The 17,098-nt window shown below is 37.7% G+C and overlaps 1 protein-coding gene across 2 annotated transcripts in view; it reads left to right on the forward strand.

Moving 5' to 3' along the window:
* Window positions 1–16,601, forward strand: part of LOC309663991 (putative ATP-dependent RNA helicase DDX60) — an 89,731-nt gene extending 73,130 nt beyond the window's left edge. For both annotated transcript variants that reach the window (XM_082468816.1, XM_082468817.1), the window contains 5 exons: window positions 1,988–2,135; window positions 3,439–3,581; window positions 5,715–5,866; window positions 7,352–7,414; window positions 9,056–16,601. In XM_082468816.1, coding sequence (XP_082324942.1) covers window positions 1,988–2,135; window positions 3,439–3,581; window positions 5,715–5,866; window positions 7,352–7,414; window positions 9,056–9,155 — 606 coding nt within the window. In that variant the 3' untranslated portion in view covers window positions 9,156–16,601. The remainder of the gene's footprint in view (window positions 1–1,987; window positions 2,136–3,438; window positions 3,582–5,714; window positions 5,867–7,351; window positions 7,415–9,055) is intronic.
* Window positions 16,602–17,098: the final 497 nt, after the last annotated feature.

Raw genomic sequence — 17,098 nt, forward strand, 5'->3', positions numbered from 1 at the left:
GATGATAGCCATTCTAACAGGTATGAGGTGCTATCTCATTGTGGTTTTGATCTGCATTTCCCTGATGGTTAGTGATGCTGAGCAAATTTTAATATACATGATGGCAATTTGTATGCCTTCTTTGAAGAAATGTCTTTTCAAGTCCTTTGCCCGTTTTTCTTTTGTTTTTGTTTTTTGTGTTTTTGTTTGTTTGTTTGTTTTGCTATTGAGTTGTACTAGACTCTTATGTATTTTGGATATTACCCCTTATCAGATGGTTGGTTTAGAAATATTTTCTCCCATTCCAGAAATGCCTTTTCACTCTGTTGATTATTTCTTTTGCTGTGCAGAAGGTTTTTAGTTTGATGTAGTCCCACTTGTTTATTTTCACTTGTGTTGCCTATACTTTTGGTGCTACATTAAAAAAATCGTGGCCAAAACCAATGTCACTATATTTTCTTTTATTAATTTTACAGTTTTAGGTGTTACATTTAAGTCTTTAATCCGTTTTGAGTTTATTTTTATGTACAGCATATGGTAGGGGTCCAATTTCAATCTTTTACATGTATATATCATTTTGCCAATACAATTTTTTGAAAAGACTATCCATTCTCTATTGTGTGTTATTGGTACCTTTGTCAAATATATGCTGGTAATATATATGTGAAATTTGTTTCTGGACCAGAAACACCTTAATTGCCTGAAAATTAAACAAACTCGTTTCATTTCTAAATACACATAAGACAAAAAATAAATAAAATGGAAATTATCAAATATTTTAGTTAAATGATAATGAAGAATACATACAAATATAAGATGTGATTTATGCAATGATTAGAGGAACATTTATAGCCTTTATAACCACATCTTAGAAAAGAAGACAGGCTGAAAAAAATCAGTGATTTGACTTTTCAGCTTAAGGAGTTAGGAGAAAACAAAACAAAGCAAAATAAATAAAACAGAATATCTAACCTAAGGGAAATACAAGAAAAAGAATAATAAAATGAGAACAGAAATAAAGTAAATTGAGAACAATTGTAAAAAAAGGGAAATCAACAAGGCCTAAGTTGCTTCTTGGTTAAGATTTATAATAAAAGTGATGAATACACAGCAAGACTCATTGACAAAGAAGGGAGAGAAAGCACAAATTACAATTATCAGGAAAGAAAATGAGACATTATTACAGATCTTATGTAGTACATCAAATGGAAAAAACATTTGACTATTTGGACAAAATGGGCAAATTCCTAGAAAATGCAACTTTCTAAAACTAACCAAGGACTATATGAATAATTTCACATCTGATACCTATTAAAGAAATGTAACCAATTATTTTTTTAAAATTTCCCATTTAAAAAAACCCAGGTTCAGATGGCTTCAGTGGTGAACTTTTTTAAAGATTTAAAGAATAACAGCAAATTTTCACAAACTCTTCTAGAGAATATAAAAAGAGGGAACAAAACTTAAACTTAATATCAAAACTTGACAAGGACATTATAAAAAATTAGAGATGTATCTCTTTTATGAAAATGTAGATGGAAGAATAATTAACAAAATATTAGAAGAATGAATCCAGTGGGGTTTTAAAGACCCTCACAATTAAGTGAGGTTTATTCCAGGCACAAAGGGGACTTTATATTGTTGCTTGCTTTCCAAACATGTCACTAGATTCTTTGAAATATTCACAAGTCTAATGTCATTTGAGGGCATACTTCTATTTAAAAGAGTTTTGATTAAGTAGCATGAAAACAAATTTTTAAGAGTAAAGATACTGGTTTTTATAACACAAATAGGAATAAAAAATGAATTTCACCTGAATTTCATAGATGAAAGAATGGAACAGTTACATTACTGAATAGATAGATAACTATAGAACTATATTACATTGTTCTTTGCAGTTCTTCCAAACTTTCAGTTTTCAAGGATGGTACGTAGCTCTCTCTGAAAAATATTTGGCCTCCAGTTTTTTGTTTGTTTTTTTTTTTTGATGACCTCCTTGATGATTTAGGTGTTTCTGGAGGATCTCCCTGAGGACTTCAAGGCTGCTCTAGATGAGTATAACACAAATGTGACAAAGGACTTTGCCTCTTTCCTACTGATTGTTTCCAAACTGGCTGATATGAAACAAGAACATCAGCTCCCATTGTCAAAAATAGGTAAGTGTATCTTAGCTCCATTGTGGAGCAGTTTAAAAAATAAATAATCTTGCCTAAGAATATTTTATCCCATAAGAAGAGTAGAGCCCTGGAAAGATCAGTCTGCCTTAGAATAAGGGGATCCTTTCTGCTCTCTCAAGGAAGAAGGTGTGATTATTAGAATTAAGTAAAGGACAATGGAGAATGACATTGAATAGAGTCATTTATAAACCATCTTGATTAAAGGTTGGGTTTGGGACAAGCCTGGAAAATGGAGTAAGGACACCTATGAGATGAGGAGAAACGAGAAGCGATTCTGTCACTTTTTCCTTGAGAGGAGCTATGCATGGTGGTCATGAGCATAAAGTCTCTGCATATGACCTGAGTCCAAGCTCTGGCTCTGCTACTTGTTAGCAGTGGGACTTCGAGCAGGCAACTCCATATTCCTGCCTCGATTTCTCAACAGATAAATGAGGAGGGTAACACTATCCACCTAGTTTGGGTGAGCTCTAAATAGTTAAGCCAATGTCTGTAACTATCTCCAAACAGCACATAGCACGTAGTCAACACTCCTAATCTTTGCTCTTACTTTTCATGAGCTATTGGATGGAAATCTTCTGGGAGAAACTAAACTGGAAACGGTGACAGGTATACAGGGAAAGGGGTGAGCTCTGGGTAGCCATTTCCTGGTTTTGTAACATCCTCAGCCGGAAGAAGTCAGGGAGGAGGACCGTGTAACTTCCTGGGCAGCGTGAAAGCAGGAAGCAGACAGTGGCAGTGGGTGTGGCGAGGATCCAGAGAAGGAAGAACAGGAACGGGAAGGTTCGGCCTCAGTCACAAACGAGAGCGGACTCTGAACGCGCCCTCCGGTGCTTTACAAAGGGAGGAATGGAAAACATACTTCTTCTCATACGCCATTTCCAAACCTGCTGATGGTGGCTGCTTGAATCAGCCTGTCTAGAAGGATTCTGCAGCCAAGTCTGAGTTGGGTGGGAAAAAGGACCAAGGTAATAACAACAATTCTGGGCTAAAAGAGGATACAATTTAAATTTAGTCTTTTATGACCTGTTGATCAAAGCAACTAAAATATAATACAGAATTTTATACTGTTGATAATAGTATTAATAACTAACATTTATTGGATGTATTCTATGCCAGGATGTGCTGCTTACTGTATGTGATCTGTCTTATTCAGTCTTCATTACGATATCGGTCCTTGAAAGTTGAATGGCTCCCCTTTGCCGCCTGGTCTAGAGCAGGTGTGTAAAGCTTGGCAATCTGGCTTAATCTTCAAAGCTGATTTGTGCCAACCTCTTATGGCCAGATTTCTCAGGTAAAGAGTGTGAAGACTCCCAACTTGTGTCTCACTTGATGAGCTGCAAGGAAGGAAGAGCAGCCATTTCTCCGTTTGCCTGTCTCTCTGGGAACTCTGATGGCAATTTGCTTCATCTAGAAACTTCAGACCATGTAAGTGGAAAACGAGGCTTATAAATAAAATGTCTTTAAGAAAGAATTGGATTTATACTTCTAGGCAGCTTAGCAAGGACTTCAAATTCCCCAAATTGAAAAGAATTTCAGGTGTATCAACAGAAATATCCAGGAAAAGGTGCTCTTGAGGCCAGTTTCTCACCCTGGCCTGAGGAACCCTGTTCCATTATACAGAAATCCAGGATCACCACTTTTCTGGAGATTGACAGAGGTTTGCTGTGAAAAGAGCACATAAAACTATCTTCAGGCTTTCCCAGTATTGCTGTAGATGCTGTAAATCCCATCTATTCTGGATCAGTGATGTCAAAAATGAAGTATAAAGAACTAGATACATTTCAAATATGCTGGATAACCCATTTGAATGTTGGAATAAACTTGTGGAAATTTAAGTGTCGTTGATTTACAATGTTGTGTTAATTTCTTGTATACAGCAAAGTGATTCAGGTATATATATACACACACACACACACCTATATATATGCTTTTTCATATTCTTTTCCATTATGGTTTCTCACAGAATACTGAAAATAATTCCCTGTGCCATACAGTAGGACCTTGCTGTTTATCCATTCTATATATAATAGTTTGCGTCTGCTAATCCCAAACTCCCAAACCATCCCTCCTCCACCAGCTCCTCCGCTTTGGCAACAAGTCTGTTCTCTATGACTGTGTGTCTGTTTGTTTCATAGAGAGGTTCATTTGTGTCATATTTTAGATTCCACATATAAGTGATATCATCTGGTATTTGTCTTTCTCTTTCTGACTTTGCCTAATATGATAATCTCTAGGTCCATCTGTGTAGCTGCAAATTACATTATTTTATTCTTTTTTTTTATGGCTGAGTAGTATTCCATTGTATATGTGTACCACATTTTCTTTATCCAGTCATCTGTTGATGACATTGAAGTTGCTTCCATGCCTTCACTATTGTAAATAGTGCTGCTGTGAACACTGGGGTGCATATATCTTTTCGAATCACGGTTTTTGTCTTTTCTGGATATATGCCCAGGAGTAGGATCACTGGATCATATGGTACCTCTATTTTTAGTTTTTTGAGAAACCTCCACACTGTTTTCAAAGAATTTTGAAAAACTGTATAGACCCTTGTGCATTTTAAATGGACACATATATTTTTATCATATATTTAAATAGTTTCTAATGATATAGATTCCATTTTCAGATAAATGTTGATATGTTAAAATAGAACCACTGCATCGTCCTTTTAAATGTATAAAATGGAATATAAATACTAAAGTGTTTTAACACCCATAACTGTCAAGTTAAAAACAGTCAAGAATAAAATTTTTAGTGATTTAAATTTTGATATAGTTCTTTTCCTCTTGTGTTTAGATTCTGCATTCCCCCACATAATTTTACCTTACTTATCCACCAATTCCCCTTGATTACAAATCTTCCAGATTTTTGGGGTCAAAACAATTCTCTGGATCATAACGGAATAAGAATATTCTAAGAACTTTTAATAATAATAACTTTCTGAGCTACTCCCCAGTCATTTTAGAAAGTAGCTGTACCAGTGTGCACTCTCACTGGCCCTGCACTAGAGTTCCTGTTGACACCATAGAGTTTTCAAAAAATGAGCAGACATGGAAAACTACTGATGTGCTTTCTTCCTTTTCTTATTTTCCTTTTTCTTTCCTCTTTCTTTCCATCTTCTTCCCCTTCCCTTTTGTTCCAGTAATTGGGATCCAAAGATTGCCAGTTACTCAGTTTAAGCCTTCTTTCCAGACATGCAAGGCACCAGCTCCCTGACGCTCTGTGTACAAAGGTATTTCCTGCACCAATTAGGATACTGATAAAATTTTAAATTAGCTTTTCTTTCCTAATGAGTCTTGCTATATTCTAGTGGCCGGGCAGTTAAATTTTTTATTGTACGTTGTGAGGCAGTGATGTTCATCTGTGGAGCCAAGCCATCCTACTGTCCTACTTGGGACAGCACTACCTCAGTGTGTATGAGAGACACCCTCTTCCTTCACTGTGAAGAATGTGCCTTAAACATGTTGATTCTAGGAAGGAACTATGAAGCACAGTGTAAGAAATCATAAACTTTCTTTACACATAAATAGTAAATTAAGGAGAGCTCTATTTCTTCAGGTCACTCTGCGCACCATTGGCATTGATAGCACTCGGGCTCCTGTGCTGTGGCCACAGGGATTTGATCTCCAAGGAAGAAGAATGCAGCTCAATGCTTATGCACTCGATTTCTATAAACACGGTTCCTTGACAGGATTGGTCCAGGACAACAGGTGTGTTTTATCTGTCTCCGTCTCCATCTCCCTCCCCAGCCATCCCCAGCATCCCCGTCATCTCCGTCATCCCCAGCATCCCCAGCATCCCCATCTCTACCTCTGCCTCTACCTCTCTCTATCCTTTTCACCTCTACCTCTCTCTCTCTGTCATTTCCACCTCTGCCGCTACCTCTGGTTCTATTTCTATATCCATCTCTAGCTGCATCTTTACATCTAATAAATGAATGTAATGAATCTTAGGCAAACACCTTCTTACAATTTCAAGTATAGGTTAATCATGCTAAACATACTGGAATTTTTTCTTACAGACTAAGGGCAAGAGAAGATACATTTGGTGGTATTGTTATTCGTGTTTGACCAGCAAAATCTTGAGACTTAGGCTGACTCACTTGACATAAAGATTTATACTACACTTATCAATATTTGCACATGTTCACAGATATGTTTTTTATTTAGTACTATTTATTATCATATATTTTAAAAATGGATAACAATAACAAATAATGCCATGCTCTGCATTGTCTGAGAGAAGTATATGAAAAGAATATAGTTCACACATCTGAAGACTGAGACTATGACAGTTGTTTTAACTCTTTGGCAGGGAAACCATTTTCAAAAACAGTGTGCAGGGATTTACTGGGAATGGAGAAATTGGCTCAGTCACTGAGCACATGGACATGTGTATGGGTGTGTTGGGGGAGGGGAATTCTGTCACACCATCGGGAATTCAATGTGCATTTTAAATACATTTTGAGCAATATTTATTGAATTCAAGTATTTAGAACTTCTGACCCTCTTGAGAAACACTGATCATTTTTTTTTTACTTAATTAATTTATTTATTTTTGGCTGTGTTGGGTCTTTGTTTCTGTGCGAGGGCTTTCTTCTAGTTGCGGCGAGCGGGGGCCACTCCTCATCGCGGTGCGCAGGCCTCTCACCATCGCGGCCTCTCTTGTTTCGGAGCACAGGCTCCAGACGCGCAGGCTCAGTAACTGTGGCTCACGGGCCCAGTCGCTCCGTGGCATGTGGGATCCTCCCAGACCAGGGCTCGAACCCGCGTCCCCTGCATTGGCAGGCAGACCCTCAACCACTGCGCCACCAGGGAAGCCCACTGATCATTTTTGACAATAGGACTCATTATTGTGAATAAAGTAGTTGTGACACCAGTGAGTAATTCACTTGGTTCTTCTCTTTGACCCTCTGGCCCCATCCACGCTCCTGATCTTGACTTTGCGACTTGGGTTTCTCCTAGAAGGTCAGCCTCCCATGTTCATTGATTACCTCTGGTTGTGAACTTGTGACTGGAATTCATAATTGTCATTCTCACAGATTAAATCATCTGGGAGTCTGTGGCAGAAATGATTTTAGTAAATACATCTTGACAGACAAAAGTAATCCATTAATGACCAATCCAACATTTCAATATGAAATAAATTCTTTAATGTTTTTATACCATTAATTTTCAAAATGTTGTTTTGTTTAGGATGAATGAAGGAGCTGCTTATCAGTTGTTGAAAGATTTTGGGCTCACCATTCAATCTATCAGGTATGTTATACATTTTAAATATTGCTTTCAGATTTTCTAATAATTTAATGGTAATTTGAAAAATGTTGAGCTCATACTTAAAGGTGCCCCTGAGCCTCTTAGGTGCCAAGCATTTCAACTCCCCAGAGACTTTGCAGACCTTCTCCTCAACTCTCTGTTGCATTGTTTCTATAATAGAACTAATTCCAAAATCTATGAACTTTCACCTAGACCAGAGCCTCAGCCCAGGCACTTTAGACCAACAGGCAGCAGTATCCCAAAGTTTCAAGAATCCCTAGACCCTCACGTTCTCAGTTTCCACAACCAAGGTTTCCATTTTAGTTAATGATACATAAAAACATAGGCGTGAGGATGAGATCTGGGGACTGAGAACAAAAACCAGTGAGTTAGATGGTATGCATCACATTATATCTCTTGAATATTGTTCAGGAGGAAGTGTCCAGGAGTCACAATTGTGAGTCTGTAACTAGGAGGAAATTCAGTATTGTGGGTACAGAGCTGGTCATTCTTTGCGGTAGATCAATGAAGACACCAGGGAAAAACTGGACCTCTAGTGGAATCAAGGCAGGTACAGGTTACAAAAGGCTGATGAAAGGTCTGGTCCTGACTGTTCCCAGTCCTCGATGAGCCCAGCTGCACTGTCCATTCTTGGATTTCCTCTCTGCATTCTCGTCACCTGTGTATCAGTTCCTTATTGCTGCTGTAACAAATGACCACAAACATAGTGTTTAAACCAACACAACTTTAGTGTCTTACAGTTCTGGAGGTCAGAGGTCCAAAATGGGTCTCACTGGGCTGAAATCAAGGTGTTGTCAAGGCTACATTCCTTTCTGGAGCCTCTGGGACAATCTATTTGATTGTCTTTTCCAGCTTCTGGATGCTTTGATTTTGGCCCCTTCTGTCTTCAAAGCCAGCGTTGGGGGGGCAGATTCTTATATCAGGTCACTCTGACATTCACTCTCTCCTGCCCCCTGTCTTCCACTTAGAATGACCTTTGTTACAACAGTGGGCCACCCAGATAATCCAGGTTAATTTCCCCACCTCAAGGTCAGCCAATTAGCAACTTCAATTCCATTTACAGCCTTAATTCTCCTTTGCCATGTAACCTAAGGATTTATAAATTTCTAGGGATTAGGACATGGATGTCTTTGTGGGCCATTATTTTGTTTATCACACCCTGTTTTCTTAATTTTCTCATACCTCTAGGTAAAGGGAGGATTATTTTGCCTTTTGTAGAGGTAGTTGCCTGTGGGTTTAAGTATATACTGAAAAAAAGAAACCCACAAAATGACTTCATAAAAAAAAAATGTGGGGAAAAAGAAGGGGATTTGTGCTGCTATTATTGAAGGGAGGAGGAATCTGGTTACATGGGACTTGGTGGCCATTAAAATCCTCTTGGTAAAATACAGGAAGAGGAGCAGCATGGTGATTGTCTTGATTGATTGATTCATTGACAAGGTGTTTTTTTGTTTTTTGTGTTTGAGATAAACATGTTCCTTATGATTCTTTTCCTCATTTTGCTCACATTTCATCATCTAGTGGGATTTACTTAGCTCTGCCTCCCTGGGGAAAGCCCTTCTTATGATACCGACTCTCAGTAGAATGGGTGAGTTTTATGTGTATCTGTATTTCCATTTACAGTGTTTCTTTGCGTGAACTATGTGAAAATGAAGAGGACAACGTGGTCTTAGCATTTGAACAACTGAGTAAAACCTTTTATGAAAAATTTAGGAACATTTGAAATCGAAGTGTATCCAAACTAACTAAAAGATTGCCTTGGGCATTTTTAAAGTCATATTTTATGATTCTCATGCTTTTTGTTGGGAATACATATATGATGAAGTAGAAAGGGAAGCAGTTTGGAGTCAGGGTTCTGATCAAACTTGCCCTGCTCTCCTGTGAGCATCCTTGGATGAATCACTTAGTATCTCTAAACCTTGGCTTCTTTGTATCATTTAGTAACAATGGTTATGTCTCAGCTAGTTTGTAGATTGATTGAGAAATGCAAGGATTTTGTATGAGATTGAAGAACAATGTTTGCTCTGTGAGACCTAAACAATATTACATTCTCAACAATTTTCTCCTCAATGTTATAATTTGTAAAAAGTCTATTAAGGCTAGAATAAATGATTACAGTATCCTGACATTGAAATATATTCTCTCTAATTAATTTAAATGTGATTCCATGACTTAGATATGGCTGTTGGAAGAGTAACTTTTAGTGAACTTAAACTACTTTTTATAAAACATGATGGGAGTTTTGGTATAAATTCCATGGTGCTTTAAATAAAACATACCTGATGATTTGGCTTGATTTTAATTCTACGTAAGTAACTGAAAAACCACAAACAAATAAAATGGGTTTAATCTGTTTACCGTTGGTCTCTTTGTGTTAAATCCACGTGTCTTTCCATCCTCTTGCATACACATTTGCATTTTATGGAACATAGTTCATATGTGGTCACTTTCCTGCCCCAGCCTCACCTCAGATTATCATTCTAGAACCTATTTTAGACCCTAAACTTGAACAGAGCATTTTTTCCTCAGAGCAAGGTCTGCTCTCTCCTACTATCAAGATGTCTTACTGAAAGATGGTCCCTTGTATGGCATTATTTATACATAGATTACATCAGCTTAGAAAACCCCTGTGGTTCATTTTGTCTGGAGATAGAAGAATACTCTTTTCCCTGGAACTGACCCATCCTTGCATGTGCCATGTTAGGGGTCCCTCCTTTCTTTGGTGAAACCGATTTTCATTATTTTAAAACATGCACTACAACAATTTCTGAACACCCAGACATTTAGAAACCAAAGCAGTGTTTTTACTGCCCCTTAATCTCTACCAAACAGGATCCAACAACACATTAAAAGGATCACACACCATGACTGAGTGGGATTTATCCCAGGAATACAAGGGTTCTTCAATATATGCAAATCAATCAGTGTGATACACCATATTAACAAATTAAAGAATAAAAGCCATATGATCATCTCAATAGATGCAAAAAAAGCTTTTGACAAAATACAACACTCATTTTATTATGAAAACTCTCCAGAAAATGGGCATAGAGGGAACCTATCTCAACATAATAAAGGCCAGATATGACAAACCCACAGCAAACATCAATGGTGAAAAACTGAAAGCATTTCCACTAAGATCAGGAACAAGACAAGGATGTCCACTCTCGCCACTCTTAATTCAATATAGTTTTTCAAGTTCTAGCCACGGCAATCAGAGAAGAAAAAGAAATAAAAGGAATACAAATTGGAAAAGATGTAAAACTGTCACTGTTTGCAGATGACCTGATACTATACATAGAAAATCATAAAGATGCCACCAGAAAACTACTAGAACTAATCAATGAATTTGATAAGCTTGCAGGATACAAAATTGATGCACAGAAATCTCTGGCATTCCTATACACTAACAATGAAAATTCAGAATGAGAAATTAAGGAAACAATCCCATTTACCACCACAACAAAAAGAATAAAATACCTAAGAATAAACCTACCTAAGGAGGCAAAAGACTTGTACTCAGGAAACTATAAAACACTGATGAAAGAAATCAAAGATGACATAAACAGATGGAGAAATATACCATGTTCTTGGTTTGGAAGAATCAATATTGTGAAAATGACCGTACTACCCAAAGCAATCTACAGATTCAGTGCAATCCCTATCAAACTACCAATGGCGTTCTTCACAGAATTAGAGCAAAAAATTTTACAATTTGTATGGAAACACGAAAGACCCCGAATACCCAAAGCAATCTTGAGAAAGAAAAACGGAGCTGGAGGAATCAGGCTCCCCACCTTCAAACTGTACTACAAAGCTACAGTAATGAAGACAGTATGGTACCGAAACAAAAACAAATATAGATCAATGGTACAAGGTAGAAAGCCCAGAGATAAACCCACACACCTGTGGTCACCTAATTTATGACAAAGAAGGCAAAAACATACAATGGAGAAAAGACAGCCTCTTCAATAAGTGGTGCTGGGAAAACTGGACAGCTACATGTAAAAGAATGAAATTATAACACTACCTAATACCATACACAAAAAATAAACTCAAAATGGATTAAAGACCTAAGACTGGACACTCTAATACTCTTAGAGGAAAACACACTTTGAGATAAACCACAGCAAGATCTTTTTTGACCCAACTCCTAGAATAATGAAAATAAAAACAAAAATAAACAAATGGGACCAAATTAAACTTAAAAGCTTTTGCACAGCAAAGGAAACCATAAACAAGACGAAAAGACAACCCTCAGAATGGGAGAAAATATTTGCAAATGAGGCAACTGACAAAGGATTAATCTCCAAAATATACAAACAGCTCATGGAGCTCAATATCAAAAAAACAAACAACCCAATTAAAAAATAGGCAGAAGACCTAAATAGACATTTCTCCAAAGAAGACATACAGATGGCCAAGAGGCACATGAAAAGATGCTCAACATCACTAATTAGAGAAATGCAAATCAAAACTACAATGAGGTATCGCCTCACACCAGTCAGAATGGCCATCATCAAAAAAATCTACAAACAATAAATGCTGCAGAAGGTCTGGTGAAAAGGGAACCCTTTTATACTGTTGGTGGGAATGTAAATTGATGCAGCCACTGTGGAGAACAGTATGGAGGTTCCTTAAAAAACTAAAAATAGAACTACCATATGACCCAGCAATCCCACTACTGGGCATATATCATGAGAAAATCATAATTCTAAAAGACACATGCACATTGTAAATGTTCATTGCAGCACTATTTACAATAGCCAGCATATGGAAACAACCTAAATGTCCAGCAATAGATGAATGGGTAAAGAAGATGTGGTACATATATACAATGGAATATTACTCAGCCATAAAAAGGAACGAAATAGGGTTATTTGTAGAGATGTGGATGGACCCTACAGTCTGTCATACAGAGTGAAGTAAGCCAGAAAGAGAAAAACAAATATTGTATATTAATGCATATACGTGGAACCTAGAAAAATGGTACAGATGAACCTATTTGTAGGGCAGGAATAGAGACGTAGATGTAGAGAATGGACATGTGGACACGGGGGGTAAGGGGAGGGTGGGGTGAATTGGGAGATTAGGTTTGACATAAATACACTACCATGTGTAAAATAGGTAGCCAGTGGGAACCTGCAGTATAGCACAGGGAGCTCAGCTCGGTTCTCTGATGACATAGATGGGTGGGATGGGTGAGGATGGGAGTGAGGTCCAAGAGGGAGGGGATATAGGTATACATATAGCTGATTCACTTCATTGTACAGCAGAAACTAACACAACATTGTAAAGCGATTATATTCCAGTAAAAAAGCAAAACAAAACTAAAACACAATGGTACACAGTATTAATATATTGTTACATGGGTTTCCACCCCTTACTTGTAGTTTCATAAGTCTGATGGAGACATGAAGGTTTTTTCCATATGACTGAGCCAATCTGACTTCCTAATTTTTAAGAGGAGAGTAAAGTTGTTTCTTGTAACATGGTATTCTCTTGCAAGGAGGAGTTACACCTAACCTCTTCCAGGTGGGTCTAATGGGCAGCTTCCTTTTTGATTTTTAGCAACAACTTTAAAGAGTAACTTGGAACAACTTATGAAGAATGAATTTACATTGGAACGCCGAAAACAAAATGCTTTATGTTCCAATTGTTGTATTGATGTGAAATTTTTCTGAGAAACATGTATGAAGACCTTGGTGAGATTACTGGAAAATCATCATTCCCACCATAATTTTTTCCCATCTTTTTCCCAAGAGAGGGAAAATCATATTTGCAATGGGCCTATAAAGGGTTTTCTGGAAGAGCCATTTATCAAAAATTTTTATTTTGAGAAAATTGTAGATGCTTATGGTATTATAAGAAATAATAAACCTATGCATGTATGGTCAACTAATTTACAACAGAGGAGGCAAGAATATGCAATATGAAAGGACAATAAATGGTGCTTGGAAAACTGGACCACTATCCTGCACTACACATAAAAATTAAAATGGATTAAAGACTTGAACATAAATCCTGAAACCATAAAACTCCTTGAAGAAAACATTGGGGTAAGCTCCTTGACATAGGTTTTGGTAATGATATGTTGAATCTGACATTAAAAGCAAAAGCAACAAAAGTAAAATCAACAAGTGGGATTATGTCAAACTAAAAAGCTTCTGCACAGCAAAGGCAGCCATCAACAAAATGAAAAGGCAACTTACTGAAAGGGAGTAAATATTTGCAGATCATATATCTGATAAGGGGTTAATATCAAAAATATGTAAAGAACTCACACAAAAACCCCCAAGTACTTGATTGAAAAATGGGCAGAGGGTCTGAATAGACATTTTCCCAAAGAAGACATACAAACAGCCAAAAAACACATGAAAGCATGCTTAACATCCCTAATCATTAGGAAAATCTAAATCAAAACCTCAATGAGATATCATCTCACACCTGTCAGAATGGCCATCATCAAAAAGACAAGAGATAAGAAGTATTGGCAAGAATGTGGAGAAAAGGGAACCCTTATGCACTGTTGTTAATGGGATTGGAAACTGGTGCTGCCACTATGGAAAACAGTATGGAGATTCCTCAAAAAATTAAAATTACAACTACCATATGATCCAGCAATCCCATTTGTGGGTGTTTATCTGAAAGACATGAAAATGCTAACTCAAAGATGTATGCACCCCCATCTTCATTGAAGCATTATTGACGATAGCCAAGACATAAAAACAGCTAGTGTACATTGATGGCCGAACAGATTTAAAAATATATATATATATACACATTATATATATGTATAAATATATATATATATATACATAAAATTCAGCCAAAAAAAAGAGTGAAAACTTGCTGTTTATGACAACATAGATGGACCTTGAAGGCATTATGCTAAGTGAGCTAAATCAGACAGCGAAAGACAAAGCCTGTATGATCTCTTATGTGGAATCTAATAAAACAAAAAAACTGAACTCATAGATGTAGAGAAGAGATTGGTAGTTGCCAGAGGTGGGAGGTGAGGAGTGGGCACAACAGGTGAAGGGGGTCCAAAGTACAAGCTTTCAGTTATAAAATAAGTCATGTGGTGTAATGTATGGCATGGTGAATATAGGTAATAATACTGTATTGTATGCAGTTGTCCCATGGTATCTGTGGAGGACTGGTTCCAGGACCCTCTGCAGATACCAAAATCCTCGATGCTCAAGTCCCATAGTGGGTCCTTTGTATCCACAGACCCTGCATCTGCAGATTCAGCCACGTGTGGATGGTAATCATGACACACGGTCCATGGTTGGTTGAGCCTGTGGACACAGCCCCTGAGAATTCAGAGGGCCGAACGTGTATTTATTGAAAAAAATTCCAAGTATAAGTGGACCTGTGCAGTTCAAACCCATGTTGTTCAAGGATCAACTGTATTTGAAAGTTGCTGAGAGTAAATCTTAAATGTTTCTATCACCAAAAAAATGTGTAATGATGTTTGGTGATGGATGTTACCTAGACAATGTGGTGATCATTTCACAACATATACAAGTATTGAACCATTATGTTGTGTACCTGAAACTAATATAATGTTATATGTAAATTAAGTATCAAATACAAATGATAGTGAAAAAATATAATACAGGGCGATCCCATATAGACTTGACCCAGTTTCCTAAATGGTAGATGCGTGCATTGGTATAGTATCAGAACCAGGTACAGTTCTGATTGGTACAGTATCAGAACCAGGAAATTGATTCAGATATAATCCATTATTCTTATTTCATCAGTTTTACATGCACGCGTTTGTGTGTGAACATTTAGTTCTGTGCAATTTTACTGCATGTGTAGGTTTGTGCATCCACCACCGCAGGCAGGATACAGAAGAGTCCATCCCCACAAAGAACCCTCCTCCTGCCCCTGTATAGCCACAACCAGCTCCTCACTGTCAACCCCCTCCCCCCTCCCCTTCCCACCCGATGTCACATCCCTCCCACTGCTCTCCACCTTCCCGTCCCTAACCTCTGCCAACCACTAGTTATTCTCTATTTCTGTCCTGTTGTCATTTCAAACCCCATAGAAATAGAATCATACAGTATGGAACCCTTGAGATTGGCCTTTTTCATGCAGCGTAATCCACTTGAGACGGATCCAAGTTGCTGCATGTTATCCGTATTGTGCTATTTCTTATTGCCGAGTACGGTTCCACAGTCTGGATGTACCACAGTTGGTGAACCCCATTCATCCCATTAAAGGACACTGGCTTGGTTCCAGTTCTGGGCTCTTGGAATTAAAGCTGCTATTAATGTTCATGCTTCCTCTGTTTCTTGTTCTTCTGTTTCTCTTTTCTTGCCTTCCTGTGAATTACCTGAAAATTGTTGGATTCCCTGTTGATTTATTTACAGTGTTTTTGAGTATGTCACTTTGTACAGTTTTCTTAGTGGTGGCAACATGCAACTGTAGCTGGTCCCAGTCTGCTGGTACTGAGGTTTTACCACCTTACTGCTACGTAGGTCCCTTTACCCTTCCCGCTTTTAAAATATAATTGTATGTAAGTATTCTCTCAACATACATTGAGCGTCACATCAGATGACATTAACATTTTTACTTCAACCATCAAATATGAGTTAAGCAGCTCATGAGAAGAATATTCTATGATATTTTTCTTTCTTTTTACCCATTTTGATTTTCTTTTTTCTTTTCTGAAGGCTCAAGCTTCCTTTTGTAATACTTTCCTTTCTGTTAGAGAACTTCCTTTACCCATTCTTGGAGGGTAGGTTTGCTAGTGATGAATTCTGGTCATTTTCCTTGAATGGACAGTTTTTACTTCCTCTTCAATCCTAAAGAATATTTTCACTGGATATAAAATTTATTTGACAGGTTTTTAAAAATTTCAGTTCTTGATGGGGCTTCCCTGGTGGCGCAGTGGTTGAGAATCTGCTTGCCAGTGCAGGGGACACGGGTTCGAGCCCTGGTCTGGGAGGATCCCACATGCCATGGAGCAACTAGGCCCGTGAGCCACAATTACTGAGCCTGCACGTGTGGAGCCTGTGCTCCGCAACAAGAGAGGCCGCGATAGTGAGAGGCCCGCGCACCGCAATGAAGGGTGGCCCCCGCTTGCCACAACTAGAGAAAGCCCTCGCACAAGAAACGAAGACCCAACACAGCAATCAATCAATCAATCAATCAATCAATTAAAAAAAAAATTTCAGTTCTTGAAAAACGTTGGGCCACTTCTGGCCACCACGGCTTCAGATGAGAAATCCACGGGCACTTGAGTTGGTGTGCGCTGTGAGTTATGTGGTGATTCTCTCTGTCTGCTTTCAGGATTTTTTCTTTGTCTTTAGTTTTCACAAGTTTAGTTATGATGTTTTCATTGTATGGTCTTTATTTGGGGTTTATTTAGCTTTTTTACTCTGTAGGTTCATGTCTTTTGCTAAATTTGGGAAGTTTTCAGCCATTATTTCTTTAAAAAATTTTTTTATTGAAGTATAGTTGATTTACAATGTTGTGTTAATTTCTGCTGTACAGCAAAGTGATTCAGTTATACATGTACATACATTCTTTTTCATATTCTTTTCCATTATGGTTTATCACAGGATATTGAATATAGTTCCCTGTGCTCTACAGTAGGACCTTGTTGTTTATATCCATTCTAAGTGTAATAGTTTGCATCTGCTAATCCCA

This window comes from Balaenoptera physalus (assembly GCF_965194825.1).
Source record: "Balaenoptera physalus genome assembly, chromosome: 7".
NCBI classification, from domain to species: domain Eukaryota; kingdom Metazoa; phylum Chordata; class Mammalia; order Artiodactyla; family Balaenopteridae; genus Balaenoptera; species Balaenoptera physalus.